At 39.7% G+C, this 14,274-nt stretch overlaps 1 protein-coding gene across 11 annotated transcripts in view; it reads right to left on the bottom strand.

The window, feature by feature from the left end:
• Positions 1 to 47: 47 nt before the first annotated feature.
• The window catches only part of PPP4R1 (protein phosphatase 4 regulatory subunit 1), a 40,894-nt gene continuing 26,667 nt past the window's right edge, over positions 48 to 14,274 (bottom strand). For 9 of the 11 annotated variants that reach the window (XM_033154892.1, XM_033154894.1, XM_033154898.1 and 6 more), the window contains 9 exons: positions 10,187 to 10,362; positions 9,914 to 10,012; positions 8,641 to 8,826; positions 6,554 to 6,715; positions 5,910 to 6,010; positions 4,829 to 4,949; positions 4,600 to 4,734; positions 3,999 to 4,140; positions 1,588 to 2,698 (listed from right to left, as the gene is read on the bottom strand). In XM_033154892.1, the coding sequence (XP_033010783.1) occupies positions 2,535 to 2,698; positions 3,999 to 4,140; positions 4,600 to 4,734; positions 4,829 to 4,949; positions 5,910 to 6,010; positions 6,554 to 6,715; positions 8,641 to 8,826; positions 9,914 to 10,012; positions 10,187 to 10,362 (1,286 nt within the window). In that variant the 3' untranslated portion in view covers positions 1,588 to 2,534. Of the gene's footprint in view, positions 291 to 1,587; positions 2,699 to 3,998; positions 4,141 to 4,599; positions 4,735 to 4,828; positions 4,950 to 5,909; positions 6,011 to 6,553; positions 6,716 to 8,640; positions 8,827 to 9,913; positions 10,013 to 10,186; positions 10,363 to 14,274 lie in introns of those variants that run through there. The other 2 variants (XM_033154891.1, XM_033154890.1) reach the window with 2 other exon arrangements.

The raw sequence follows: 14,274 nt of genomic DNA, 5'->3' as shown, positions 1-14,274 counted from the left end.
AAGTGGGGAAGTGTTGTGTAATAGAGACTGTGCAGCTGGGAACACCTACAGACAGCATTTGCAGTCTGTTGAGATGGGAGCAAATTCAATAAGGCTTGCTTTTGAATAGATGTGCATACATTTGCACCGTTAATTTGCAGTCAGCATTGTTGCCGCTTCATGATAGCTGAAGTAAATATTAAGCAGCTGTCTGTGTGGTAACAGTACAAAAAAAATCTGGCAAGTTTGACATGTTATGATCAAAACGAGTATGTTTTTCCACTAGATGGCAGGTGATGGGAAAGAACAAGCTGAAAGAAAAGGATTAGTCAATCACATGAATATGAAGAACTGGTTGAATTAATCACTGTACATTTATTCTAACACTTTTATGAAAGCAAATGCAGGTTTAAACATTTTTTTAAAAGGCTGCATGGACTTAGAATTGGGTATGCTTTTCCAGATTGTGGTGTTTTCTAATAGACAATATGGGGTGCGGCAAGTGGTCAGATACTGCAGCATTGCTAAAGTTAAGCAGCTATAAACCCTAAGTAAAAAGCAGGGCATGAATACAACCATTTTAAAAAAGCCCAATATGTAGCTCAAGGAATAAAGGAGCCTATAGTTCTAAAAATGATAAAAAGAGCACTTCAATACAGAAGCATACCAGCATTAGACACACTGAAAAAACAATACAAAAACAAGTCAAAGGAAGGTGGTAGGGGGCAATGGCAGTCTGTTGTGTATTGTTTTGCAACAGACTTGTGGGATCCAAATAACAAACCAGCATCATGGCTCATTGTGAACATGCTCCAGGAGACTGCATGAGATTTAGAACGCTGTCTGAACTGGAACACCCCATGCCACATTGTTACAACCCAGCCTTCCTACTCCATCAGAGCATTAGTGTGCCATACTACTTTCAGGCAGCCTAGTTTTCTAATACTGATTATCAGGCCAGGATCTGGCCATGAATACTTGGTCTCTACAGATTTACAAAGTATGTTTTAGTTCAAACAAGTTCAACACATTTCTTTGAAAGCTCAGCTTCTCAGAGCTTCCAAATAACTAACTTAATGGTTTTATCTGAACATCACAAGTTGAGGTAGTAGCGTATGCATATAAATTCATGTACACACAAATACACACACACACGTGTAAAAGAACCCACATCACTGAACATAGTATATCATAGTAGGGAGCTACTACTACTATATGAAAAGAAATAAGGCAGAATCAGCATTCATTGTTATGCATTTCTAACTCCATGATTTGAATAGCCACTTTGCACATCGATAACTAGCCACCATGAACATGTTCAGCTTTTGTCAGTCCCCCATCCGCCCCCCCCTCCCATTATGACTCTTGAACCAAGTTTTCAGCCTGGGGACATACATACACAATACCAGTTACACACATTTCTTCAGAGTAGGACATCCACCTGTCCTTGGGTAACACACACACACATAATCGCCACGAGAAGTTAAACACACAATTTTAGACCCACATACCACCATCAGAACAGAAAAAGGAGAGACTTGATAAAAGCATTCCCTATTTGCAAGCTTTTATACGGTATTAAGAGAAGGAGATTCCATTCACTCTTATTAATAAATTTTCTTTTTATTTGGACAAGGAGAGAACATTTTATCACAACAGTTTGAAATAGCATGATTAAAGACTGCAGCCCTCCCAAGAGTGGTCACAGATATGTACAGTATATGAAGAGAAGTTGCACCTTAGAGCCGATCATGATCAAGTTAAAAATACCTGATGTGAAGTACATGTGCTAACAGGTTTCCTTCAGGTCATGACCAGCATGAAAAACACATTAGGACACAGGTACTCAGTGGAGTTTTCTGCTAACGAGTACAGCAATATGCTGTGTTTAAAGGTTTACAATCAAATTCTTGTTAGTGTTAACACTGGGCCCTTAAGGGGAGAAAACAAACACCAAATCTCTACTTTTCCCTCTTTTACACACATCAAAACTATTCACACTTAAGGAGGTGCCCAGCTGCATACAAATTAAGTCTTTTCAAGGATAAAAATTTTTAATAGCTAATACTGGAGGTGTCTCTTGCTTCTTGGTACAAATCTGCCTTTATAGGGTATGAGAATTTCAGCTATCAGTTCCTAAGGGGGTGGGGGGAGCTTGTTACATTAACTCCTCAGGAGAAAACAAATGCCGGTCTCTGGAAATCACATCCCTTCTACACTGAAAATGCTCAGCCAATTCAAGTTTCACATATTCAGGAAGACAGAAGATTTAAGGCTCCGGTGGCAAATACAATCCTCTGAGCAAAGTTGTTCTAGAGTCAAGATTCAACAGGTAATGTTTATTTTTATTTTTTCCTTGACTCTTAAAATCCTTGGTCTCAGGTTTAGATAACATCCAACTGAAGTTAAAAGTCTGGCAAGAAATTCATTCCTCCATGGGAAAAAAAAGAGTTTTCAGTCATCCATTTTAGGAGCACTTGAGGATTGCCCTGCGATTTTGTAATGTTTTTGGTTTTTTTAAAAATTAAAATTATAGCAACATTCAGGGACTACTTTTAGTAAGTTGAAGAGGCTGTGCTCATGGCATCATCTGCAATTTTGGTACTGGCAGGGTGGGTGCTTGCAAAGTATTTTACGTCATTATCATTATCCATTTGGAGGGCCACAATTGTCTGCTCCACTGCTTCTTGGTGAGCACTGACACATGTTAAAAAATACTCTGTATGGAGAAAAAGCAAGAGATTCTTTTTTTATAAAGGAAAAGGTAGCATCACAAAAGATACGCTTCTTATAAAACCCCAAATTAGGATGCAAAGTCAATGTTATATTTTTTTTTGCTACCAGTACAGAAAATTTATACAAAACACATACAAAAACTAACATTTTTAAATCATTTATATATATCATAATTTGGCATAAACAAAAACAAAAAGGACCCTGCCTATCATGACTGAGTTGTAGAAAGTATACATCACAGGCTCCCACATTCTTCTGGCTCAATTTAAGGTGCTAGTTATAATCAACATTCACTGAGAAGTCATCTATACTGCAAGGTTGAGCAGGGAAAAGTCACAAATCCTTAAAGCACTGTACTGGATGCCTGTGACCTACTGGGTACAGCTTAGGATCCAAGTACTTAAAGGAATGCCTCTCCCTTACCTACTGACCTACCGGTATGTTTTGAGATCAGGAGGGGAAACCCTGTTCTTGATCCTACCAATGGGCATGGTCCATGATAATGTGACACAACACAGGGCAGTGCCCCAATGGTGCAATTCCTTCCCTGGGAAATGGCAGTTGTCCCCTGTGCTGCTAACAGCATACTTCTTCACCCAAGCTTCAATACCCTGGACGTAGCAGTGTTACTAATGTGCTGGTTGTCTCATGCTGTTGTTTTGGTTTTGTAGTTTTTATATGTTTTCACTACAGTGCAAAAATAGCTGTAAAGGTGTAGAATACAAGCAGAATAAATAATAATACTACCACCACCTTTTTACGTTTTTCAGCCATGTCTCAAGTGAAAACTCCTGCCAATTGGATACGATTCCTCTATGGGTAGCTGGCCTGGCCTGCCCCAGCAACTTTTCTGGTCCTCTAGAATTGCATCAGTTTTGGTGTCAGTGGCAAAAGGAAGGGGAGAATAGAGACCATGCTGAAGTGAACAACGCCCAGCACCCTGATAGAATGCAAATCATGCAGAGAGGTGGCCATAACCCCTGTTCTCAGCTGTTGTAGACCCTGAAGTACTAGCCAAGGCTGAATGCAACTCTTAGGCCAAAAAAGTTAGCCACTTGGTACCTAGGAAATTCCCACAGCCTCCTAAATGTTAACTTTTTTCCATCCCTTGTTACAAGTATTTCAAACATCAGGAACCAATCCAGAACAAAAGATGTGCTTGAGGAAAAAACAATGGCATGAGAGTATATTTACTAGCTAATACTACACTGGAAGGATGCATACAGGAAATGTGTGGTTTCTACAGAGCAGGAAATGCTGCAAGAGTACTTGAGTCCACAAACCTTTCTCTAGAAGCGTTTGCCTTAATGTTTTTGCAAGTAGGACTCGAACGTTTGGAACTCGATCTGAGGCCAAGAGCAGTAAATGGGGCAATAGATGCTCAGCAAACTGATCCATTGGCAGGCAGTCATCTTCTATGATAGTCTGAAAAGAAGATAAAGTAACTGTTTTAGACTTCCCCAAAAAGCAGGAGGAAAGCCTCTATAATGGCAATAAAATATCTATAGGGTCATTCTGAAGCTCTCTTCTTTTTGCTTTCTTGGATTTGGGGCTGCTCCCCACCCATTCCCCCTTCTCCAGATACACACAGCTAGCCATTCACATGGAAAGCTTCAAGGAGACATATTTTTGGATAACACACAATAAATTAGGACAAGAGAATGATAATCATCATTAGGCTCAACCTCCAAAAGCTCTTTATCTTTTTGTAAGGAGCAGAGTTCACGAATACCATCCAGTTAGCTACTCTTACTAACTTCTTCTTATACCCATCATCAATTTCTGAAATCCAGAAATAATTCAGTGTTGAAAATGGAAAAACTTGTAGCTTTGTAGCAGCAGCTTACATGTCAGGAAAATAAGAATAATTCATGAATCTCTTACCTGGCAAATAAATGCGAATGTTTGCCTGCCAGACCACTTTTGGCACCTGCAGAACGTTTCAACCAGTTCATTCATGAGATCGACCACAAATGTTGGTGGTGGAGCACTATACAGCTTCTTTACCATTTCACTAACCTAGAAAATAAGCAAAGGACCCAGTACATGGATTACCTGCTAAAATGGTTACTAAGTCAAATTCCATTTTTAACGTTTACATTATAGCTCATACCAGTTTGAAGGAAATCCAACGAACAGAGGAAACCTTGTCTGCACAAAGGCTGAGAGCAATAGGTCGTAGGTAATCGTATATGTCTCTGGCACTATACAGATCTAGAAGTAAGATCAGCTGCCTACAAAAATAAAATAAACAATGGACTTAAAACTGCTAACCAATCATGAAAATGATCATTAAAAAGAAGCTATGTGCTGCAAGCAAAGGTGAATATTTGAGGAGGAGGAGGAGGAGGAGGAAGAAGAAGAAGAAGAAGAAGAAGAAGAAGAAGAGGAGGAGGAGGAGGAGGAGGAGGAGGAGGAGGAGTCTGGATTTGATATCCCACTTTATCGCTCCTGTAAGGAGTCTCAAAGCGGCTAACATTCTCCTTTCCCTTCCTCCCCCACAACAAACACTATGTGAGGTGAGTGGGGCTGAGAGACTTCAGAGAGAAGTGTGACTAGCCCAAGGTCACCCAGCAGCTGCATGTGGAGGAGCGTGGAATCGAACCCGGTTCACCAGATTATGAGTCCACTGCTCTTAACCACTACACCACACTGGCGCTACACACCACACTGGCATAGAAGAGCAGAGATGTGTGTTCCAGCCTGATCTAGTAGTCTCTCTGAAGAAAAGATACAGTGCAGGAGGAACTCCCTGTATCTTACCACCTGCTCTAATGGCCACCAATTGCTGCTGGAGTGTTCATTCATTATAAGGCAACTCAGCAGCCTCTTTCTGGAGTTGAAATGGAGCATGCCCTTGTGCTGGTGATGGGGTGGAGAAGTTTGGTTCTGCTCTTTCTTAGATCTAAAAGATCCATGCACTACAATTCCAAGCATGCTTACTCAGCAATAAATTCCAATAAGTTAAATTTTCTTGGGACCAAGTCCCATTGAACACAAAACCTTACTTTTTAGTTAACCATACATAGACCCTAAGTTTCAGCCTCCCATCTGGCAAGTGGAATAAAAAAACTAGTGGGTCTTTCCACCTTCTCAGAACCTAAACTGTGCCCAAACAGAAGTGATATGGTAATTCTATATTAATAATAATCAGGTCTAGCATTTAGACAGCATAGTTTACTACTAAAACTTACTCAGCAAGTTCTGCTCGGAAACGCCAGTTCCTGCTGTTATCTGTGACTAAGAATTCCTGAAGCTGGTACAGATATTCCCGCCTTTTATCAGGGTGAAGAAGCTGGAAAAATAAAGATGAATGTTTTCAGAATCATACAAAATATAGTTGATTATAGTTTATGAGGCTATTGCAGAATTTCTATGAAATATCCCGGAACAAGACAGTAATGCAATATACAATGTGAATGATGGCAGAAATTAAACACATCTTCGGTTTCATCACATGATATTCTTCAAGTTTTACTAAATACTAAATAGCCATCTCGCCCCTTTAGGACTAATTGCAGTCGTTAACAGTCATCAACACCCATCAGCCAATCACCCATTCCCACCATCCTTCTGAGTAATACCCCTCCTGACTCTATATATAAGGGTCTGGTGACTTCTATTTCAGTGTATCTGAAGAAGTGTGCATGCACACGAAAGCTCATACCAAGAACAAACTTAGTTGGTCTCTAAGGTGCTACTGGAAGGATTTTTTTATTTTTTATTTTGTTTTTAAATACTAAAAGTTTATAAATTTAATGATCCATCACCACAGAAGCATGCATGCAGGGAGGAGGAAAAGGGATGATTATTTTGTATGCATAAAAGGAGTATGTACCTTCAGAAAATCATGCAGATGCTTAAGCACACCAATTCTGACTTCATCAAGGTCCTTTAAGAAGCCATTGAAGACTGGAACCAGATCACCAGCTGTAAGCTGGTCTCCAAGAATGACTGCAAGTTCATGTATAGAGAATGCCAATGTTCTTCGAACTTTCCACTAAGAGGAAACAATGCACAAGGCCAACTTGTTAGCAAATCATACAACTTATTCAAGGCTAGGGTTAATTTGTTGCACAGCCAAGAGTACAGCAACCGAAAGCAAGCAGATTATTTTACAACAGCTGATAAAATAAAAATATTATTTTTCACTCACTCCACGGAACAAAAGTAATTAAAACAATCTACACATTTACAGCTTGATTTGAAGGCTGGAACTAGACAAAAAGTAGACATGGCTGTTTCCATGCATGTCTTCTTTCCTCTGGTGAAGTCTAGTAACATAAAACCCATGTTGGACATCATGGTGCTCTGGGCAAGTCTATCCTGGCCTAACAAAATTTTCAATGCAATTAAATAACATTATGTATTTTTATTTATTAGATATTACTGGAAACAGAGAAGATGTGGGGCTCTTTTCAACAAAAAGCCAAGCATCTCTCAACTTACAATCAGTTAACATATTAATTCAGTTACTATTTACTGCTGAGAAAGGGACTTAAGACAAACTTTTTATTTGAGTGATAATATATAGAGATTTATATACCACTTAATCATAAAAACCACAATTCTAAGCAGTTTATACAAAATAGAAATTGTTTGGGTCAGCTTTCCTAAACAACAAAAAAATGTTAAGCATGTTCTCATTCCATTCAATCCCTTATTACAACTTTTTGGGGGCAACAGGAGAAAACAAAAGATGTCCTAACTTCCTCTACCTGTTCCCCAGAAGACCTTTTGTGTTCCTGCAAACCCAGCAGAGGAGGAACCTTTTCAAAATTCTAGCACCACAGCCAAAGGATCGGGCATCCCTTGCATAGGTGTCTGAAGTACAATCCTAGGCTCTCTTCACCACTGCCAAAACAACACACGATTGTGCTTATAATTCTATTTTACTGATTTGTCCGGAATTTTAGACATAGTAAGATTAATCCCATACAGCTGGTAAACTCTGGCCTTGTATGAATGCTATCGCAAACTCTTGGGATAAATGTTGGCACAGAACAAAGTTCTTTTCTAATCCTTCCTTTGAATTATTTTATGAGTTTAGCAGATTCATTGCACTGAATTCAAAAAGGAAGAATGCTGGGGGGTTTCAGAAATTATATTAGAGCAAGTTGTTCCTACAGCAAATCTATTAGTTGATCAGCATAAATGGAAAAAAGAAATCCAACAGGTTATTTATGCCTTACAGAGCAATCTTACAGCAAGATCTGCCAGAATGAGTAGGTTAGGATTCAGCAGATCTCTGGCTGAACTGGGAGGTTCCCAGCACAGTCAGGCTACACTGCTGAACTCCTTAATCTTCAACTCAGGCAGAGATCTGCCAGATTATATTCCCCATTCTAGCCCAGATGGAGCCCAGTTGGCTGAGCCAAGCCTAGTAGATCTTAAACCAGCATAAACCCTGGAAAAGGGGTATGACAGGGGCAGGATCCTAAGCCTGTTCATCTTGGTCATGTAATCTGGCAACCCAGTGTAAATTAAGACAGTAAACAGGATGGTGTAACTCAAAGGCTCACTTTCCCTTTGCCAGCCTTAGGCTGTCTTAGCCAGCAGCAGCCTTACTGCTGAATGGAGTTTGGATCTGGAGTAACTTTATGCCAGCTTAATTTACACTGGTTTGCTTTACACTAGCCTACTATGTATAGGATTCCTCCCCTCGAAAGAAAAATATGATAAAGACATGTGCAAATTCTCCTTCCAGGACACAAGTAGTTACCACCCCTTCCCCTCAGATATCCCTATTCTCAAGAAAACATCAAGAATGCTATAGTAAAGAGAAGTGGCCCAACATTTCTGCTTTCCCATTACATTAAGAACCTTAGACTAGTTTCTGGAAGACTAGAGAAGCCAAAGCATACAATTTCAAATTGCACATGGTATCCAAGTACTTTCAGGTCTTATAAAGAGCTATAACATTACCTGCATGTCAGAGGCTAATGTCTCATAAGTATCTTTCAGACAGTGCCAGTTCTGTCTACCTAAGGTAAGTGCCACACCTGGAAGGCTGTAGGCACAGTGCTTTGCAATCTCCGTATCAACAGTCTGAGCTCGAGAGGGATCAGTCATGGATAAATACTGGTCCAGCAAGGCCTGAGGTACAATGTCCTATAACGCAAAGCATATGAATTTAAGCATATGTTCTGAGAAAACTACATCGCCTTAAAATTAATTAATTACAAATGTTAAGACTCCAGGGAGAGAGAATGAAAAACAAAATTCAATTTCTTAGGTTACATTATTTATCTAATAACCATCTTGTTACATGTATAAATGGGAACTTTTTAAGGAGAGCAGGAACGAAGTTGCTCACCTTTCAACAGAGCTGATGGAGGGGCCCTGCAATCCCATCTCCCTCCCTCTCCTGCAGGCCAATAGGACGGCTGCTGGTGAAACTTGAGGGAGAAGCCATAAAATGAGGCTGGGAGTCATGTGCAGTCCCCATAGGTTGAAGGTTGTCACATGTGCCCTAGGTCCTGAGAGTACAAGGGAAGCGGTGACTCAGGGTAACAGGATTAGCTACCGTGTTTCTCCTAAAATAAGACACCGTCTTATATTTTTTCCCCCTCAACAAAACACAGTATGGCTTATTTTCAGGGGATGTCTTATTTTAACCGCGTCACATCAGTACGCTGCATAGCCACGCCTCTCCAGGCTGTTTTAATGGGAGGTGCCGCGTCACTATGGCTTATTTTCGGGGTATGGCTTATTTTCGGGGAACGGCTTATATTTCGCAAATGCATAGAAATCCTCTTATGGCTTATTTTATGGCTATGTCTTATTTTAGGAGAAACACAGTACCACCTTGCTGATTATATGGGCTGCGATGTTTCTGTTTTGTCTACAGGTGCCTGAAGCCATCAAGGCAAAGGGGAAACAGAAAAGCTTGCGCATAGTACAAGCCATCTCTCAACACACTCACTAGACCGGTGTGCAGTTAATAGAAATTATTGCCAACTGCAACTGATGATGCTCTCAAGGGGACAACAGTAGTCTGAGTGAGGAGGCTCAGGTTTCAATTTTAAATATCAAAGTTCAGATTTTTTTTAAAAAAAAAAAAGAGGGAGAAACGTACAGTGCACAATTTAAGCAAAGTAAAAATTATACTTACAGGTGTCGGATCATACATTACATGTAAAATTACTTTTAAGTTGCAGTTTCTCTCATGTACAAGGAGAAAACTCTTTAAAAATACCTGAATTTTAGATTTTTTTTCTTCTTCGGGGCTGAAACTACTATTAGTGCTAAAGTCGGAATCATTATGAATATAACGCAGAGCAGATTCTACAATGTCCTGTGGTGGAAAGTTAAAAACAACAACTTACAATGCAGGCATACTCTGCAGCACTATCCCATGCATATTTTACTCAAAAGCAAATGCTACAGCATATGAAAATGAAGCTACTTGTTTTCTGACATTAACTGACAGATGCTCAAGTGATAAAATTCATAGCAGCCAAATATTTACCTCAACAGTATCATTGATTAAAGGCACTGGGTTATCCTGAATGGATGTAAAGCTCAGTTGATCTTTGATGCTCAGCTCATTCTGAGAATCCACTGACTTGCCAATGCCTGCTGTCGTTTCCTCCTGAGGGTCCAGGCTTGAGGCTCGGAGGGCAGCAGAGAGCACCTCCACTTGTGCTGTGCATGTAAGGAAGGGGGCAAGTAGGTCAAAAACTTGTTCTACACCCATTACACAAACATTTCAGTGGTGCAGTAGTACTTCCCCCACACCCTGCTTCACATTCCATTAACACAGCAGTTGAGAACCTCCACTGATGGAAGCAGGGCCTTGACAGAAATGCCCTGTGGCTATGGAATTATCTTGCTGCTAAGGTGTAAAGTCTTTAAACTGTTTAAAGTCTTGCATATTTTGATAGTAACAATGTAGGGGTATATATAGTATTGTCCACTCACAGCTGATTCAAAGACCTGCATGTTCATGATATGCAAATTCTGCTAATTTATACATCCAGAGTATTTAAAGTAGTTATGGAGCTTTATCTCATTACATATATTGTTACCGGTATGTTCTTGTTACTGCACAAATTGACCACCATAGACTATAGGCATCAGTGGTGGTCAACAAAGTTGACTGTATGGTCTCCTGCTGCTACACAGTCAGCTGTATTAGTGGTTGTTATATTCAGTAAGGAGCTGAAAGAAGCAATTCATACTGGGGAAGCCATTGTTTCTGGCCATTTGCCATTTGAGACAGGGGTCACTGTGTTAGTTATGTTCAGCCTAGGTTTTTAGGCTTTTCAAAAGACTGGGGGGGGGCAGAATCTTCTTTTGAAGAAACCAAACAAAGCTTCAGTGTTGAATATGCAACTATAAGAACCGTGACACTGGGATCTAACTGGTGATTGAATTAGGATTTGCTAGGCACAACTAAGCAAGCCTTGCTGACATGAACTGCATGTAGCCATATAATGAATAATAAAAGCATTCATATAATTATTAATGGTAATCATAACATACATTGAATGCTTAACTATTTCTCTATTCACTACTTTATTCATTCTTGTGACATCCTTAAAGAGATGCCAGTTTTATTATCTCCAATTTGAGGGGAATGGGGAAGGAAAGGAGATAGAGAAACTTACCAAAGGCTGTGGGCAGAAGTTAGATCTAGATCTACTTGTACATGCTTAGCAGTAGATTGGCATGGGCTTCTGACTCCCAATTGCGTGAGAATAGCAGCAAACTGATACCTCTACCTGCCACCCTAAATTATACTGCTGAAATGTAGAAAGCTTGGGGTAACCCAAATTAGAGTTTTGTGTGAATGATTGTGAGCTCCATTCAGGATTCCTAGACCTCAACTTTTTATGTGCCTACCTCTTGCACTAGGCAGCTTTGAGTAGATCTTGGGGTTTAGTAAAAAAAATACCGTATATTTTGCAAGCCTTAAGTCTGTCTACTCTGGTGTAGTGAACTCACAGTTGAGGTGATATTTGAATAATTGGACCCTACCTCACAACTCTCTCACCTACTCATCACACATTATTACTAGTCATCTTTTAAAATCTTTTGCAAAAGCATTTGTCCCTTTATCAAAATCATACCTGAGAGGCTACTTTCCAAAATGTCTTAAAATCAAAGGAACTAGATACTGCAATTTCAGGACCATTTTTTTAGGTCCTGAAAGTGAAAGAATTTATTGTGAAACTTTAAGGAAATAAATGTCATTCAGGTATAGAATAATTTGGGGGCACCACCACTAATCAGTATTGGCTTTTATCCTTGTTTGACTCTGCAACTTCATATGAATCATACAACGGTTAGCATCAATACCAAAACACCTTGCTTTTGGCTCCTTTCCCATTCAGTTGAAACCTCCCCAACTCCCCCAGTTCAAATCAAAATGTATCTCTCTCACACTACCTAAAACCTGGTGACTACCAAACCATTACACAAAACATGTCATGCTGTCCTCTCTAATGCAACATGTGCATTATATGACATTGGCTGTGACAACCCATGTGATTTATTATGTAATCATATCCAATGTAGTACTGTGGCATTAAAAGAACAACATGTTAACCACTACAGGGAATAAGATTAAAGACTAAATAAGATTTGAAGCACGGGGAACACAGCAGATGACTGTAAGGGCAAAGGAAGAAGAGCAGCAGAGACAATTATGGCTTTAAAGCAATGTAAATGTGTACAAGTAACTGAGAATGTGATGGGAAGCACTTTCAGCTACTTATTAAAACAAGCATAAAATGAGGTAGGTAAGTAGAGCTCAGACCTAGTTCAAACTGACCTTAATAGATTGGAGAACTGGGTCCAAACGAACAAAATGAATTTTAACAGGGACAAATGTAAGGTTTTATACTTAGGCAGGAAAAGCCAGCTGCAAAAATGGGGGATACCTGGCCTACCAGTAGTACCTTGTGAAAAGGATTTACGGGTCTTAGTAGACCCTAACTTAACATGAGTAAACAGCAAAAAAAGCTTATGCATTAACAGAAGTCTAGTGTCCTGATCAAGGGAAGTCATAGTACCGCTCTGTTCTGCCTTGGTCAGACCACATTAGGTTATCTGGGGAAATTTCAGGGCAATGATCTGTTTAGTCTAATTCAGGGTTTTCTAAACATGGGTCTCCAGCTGTTTTTGCACGACAGTTCACATCATCCCTGACAGCTGGTCCTATCCTACCAGCTAGGGATGATGGGAGTTGTACACCAAAACAGTTGGAGACTCAAGTTTGGGAAGCCCTGATTTAATTTATACTACCTCTTATTTCCTTCATTTAGTAAATTCTGTTATTTTAGTTATGTGTGTTGTTGCTAAAATACAATGCTTGCACAGCAATACAACATCCTCCTGTTTTTTTTATCATCTGCAGCTTCTGTTTCCTGAAGTGCTCTTTCTTACTTCCTTTCTACTTCACAACACAGTAAGTTGCTATGTGATTACTTCACGGAGGAGCATAATTCTAAAACACTTCCTGTGGTGCATTCGCATAGGGAACATTTCAAGTACTGAATCCCAACTTTCAGAAAGTCCTCTAATAGATACAATACTTAAGAAGCTACTCAGTAGTACTCATGTTGGCAAGCTGCCTGCAAGTGAAAATTCATTTAAGCAAATCTGCTGTAAAACGCAAGGGTGGGATAAAGTGTATTTTGAGATTCTGTATTCAAACCTAAGCCAAGGGAGTTGAGACTATAATAAGCCGTCCAGAGTCACTATTTGGTATCTGACATCATTAGTAGATAGAGTAGTTCATTTTCTAGCCCATTTCCTGCAATTAACCATTTATGGATTAAATTAGTAAATTAGCACAATGACCAATGGGAGTAATCCAAGATTCAAGAGACATACTTGGAAGGGTTAAGTAGTAGTAATGAAATGGACAGACTGGTTTTTGTTTTGGATGTAAGAGGCAGCTGACCTGTTTCTTCCATGGTTCATAAAGAGATGTACTGCAACCAACACCCCTAATATGGTGATGGATCCTGCTATGAGAACTTTTATCTTTCATATGAACATAAGGAGAGCCCTGCTGGAAAAGGCCTATCTAATCCAGCATTCTGTTCTCACAGTGGCCAACCAGATGCCTATGCAAAGTCAACAAACTGGACACATGACCACCCTTCCACTCATGATTCTCAACAACTAGTATAGAGGTTTCTGGAACTAATGCTGAATTACATTACACTAGCTGTCTCAGACCCAGCACTGCTTGGGAATTCTAAGAAACAAAAAAAGTGAGTACCATTTTGAAATTGGTGATTAAAATTTGCACAGTTTTGAAAGGTTCAGTACGCCATCTTGATTCAAAATGGTGTCCAATTATATCAATAGACAAAAACCTGCTCCTTGATCTCAGGAGCCATCATGCAAGCTTTCTTAAGAGGTGTCCAAATTCAGAGAGAAAAGATAAAGAGACCATCTTCCAAAATACATAGTAGATTCAGCAGCACCTAGGAACATTCAGTAACTTTACAGGAAAACTGCCAAGAAGAGGGTTTGTAAACCAGTCCTGATGGCAACTGTATTCAGATGGAGACACAGATTTATGCAAATTATTATGAATTA

This window comes from Lacerta agilis, chromosome 7 (assembly GCF_009819535.1).
Source record: "Lacerta agilis isolate rLacAgi1 chromosome 7, rLacAgi1.pri, whole genome shotgun sequence".
Taxonomy (NCBI): Eukaryota; Metazoa; Chordata; class Lepidosauria; order Squamata; family Lacertidae; genus Lacerta; species Lacerta agilis.
Note: the sequence above shows the minus strand (reverse complement) of the source record. Positions and strands in the feature narration are given on the sequence as shown.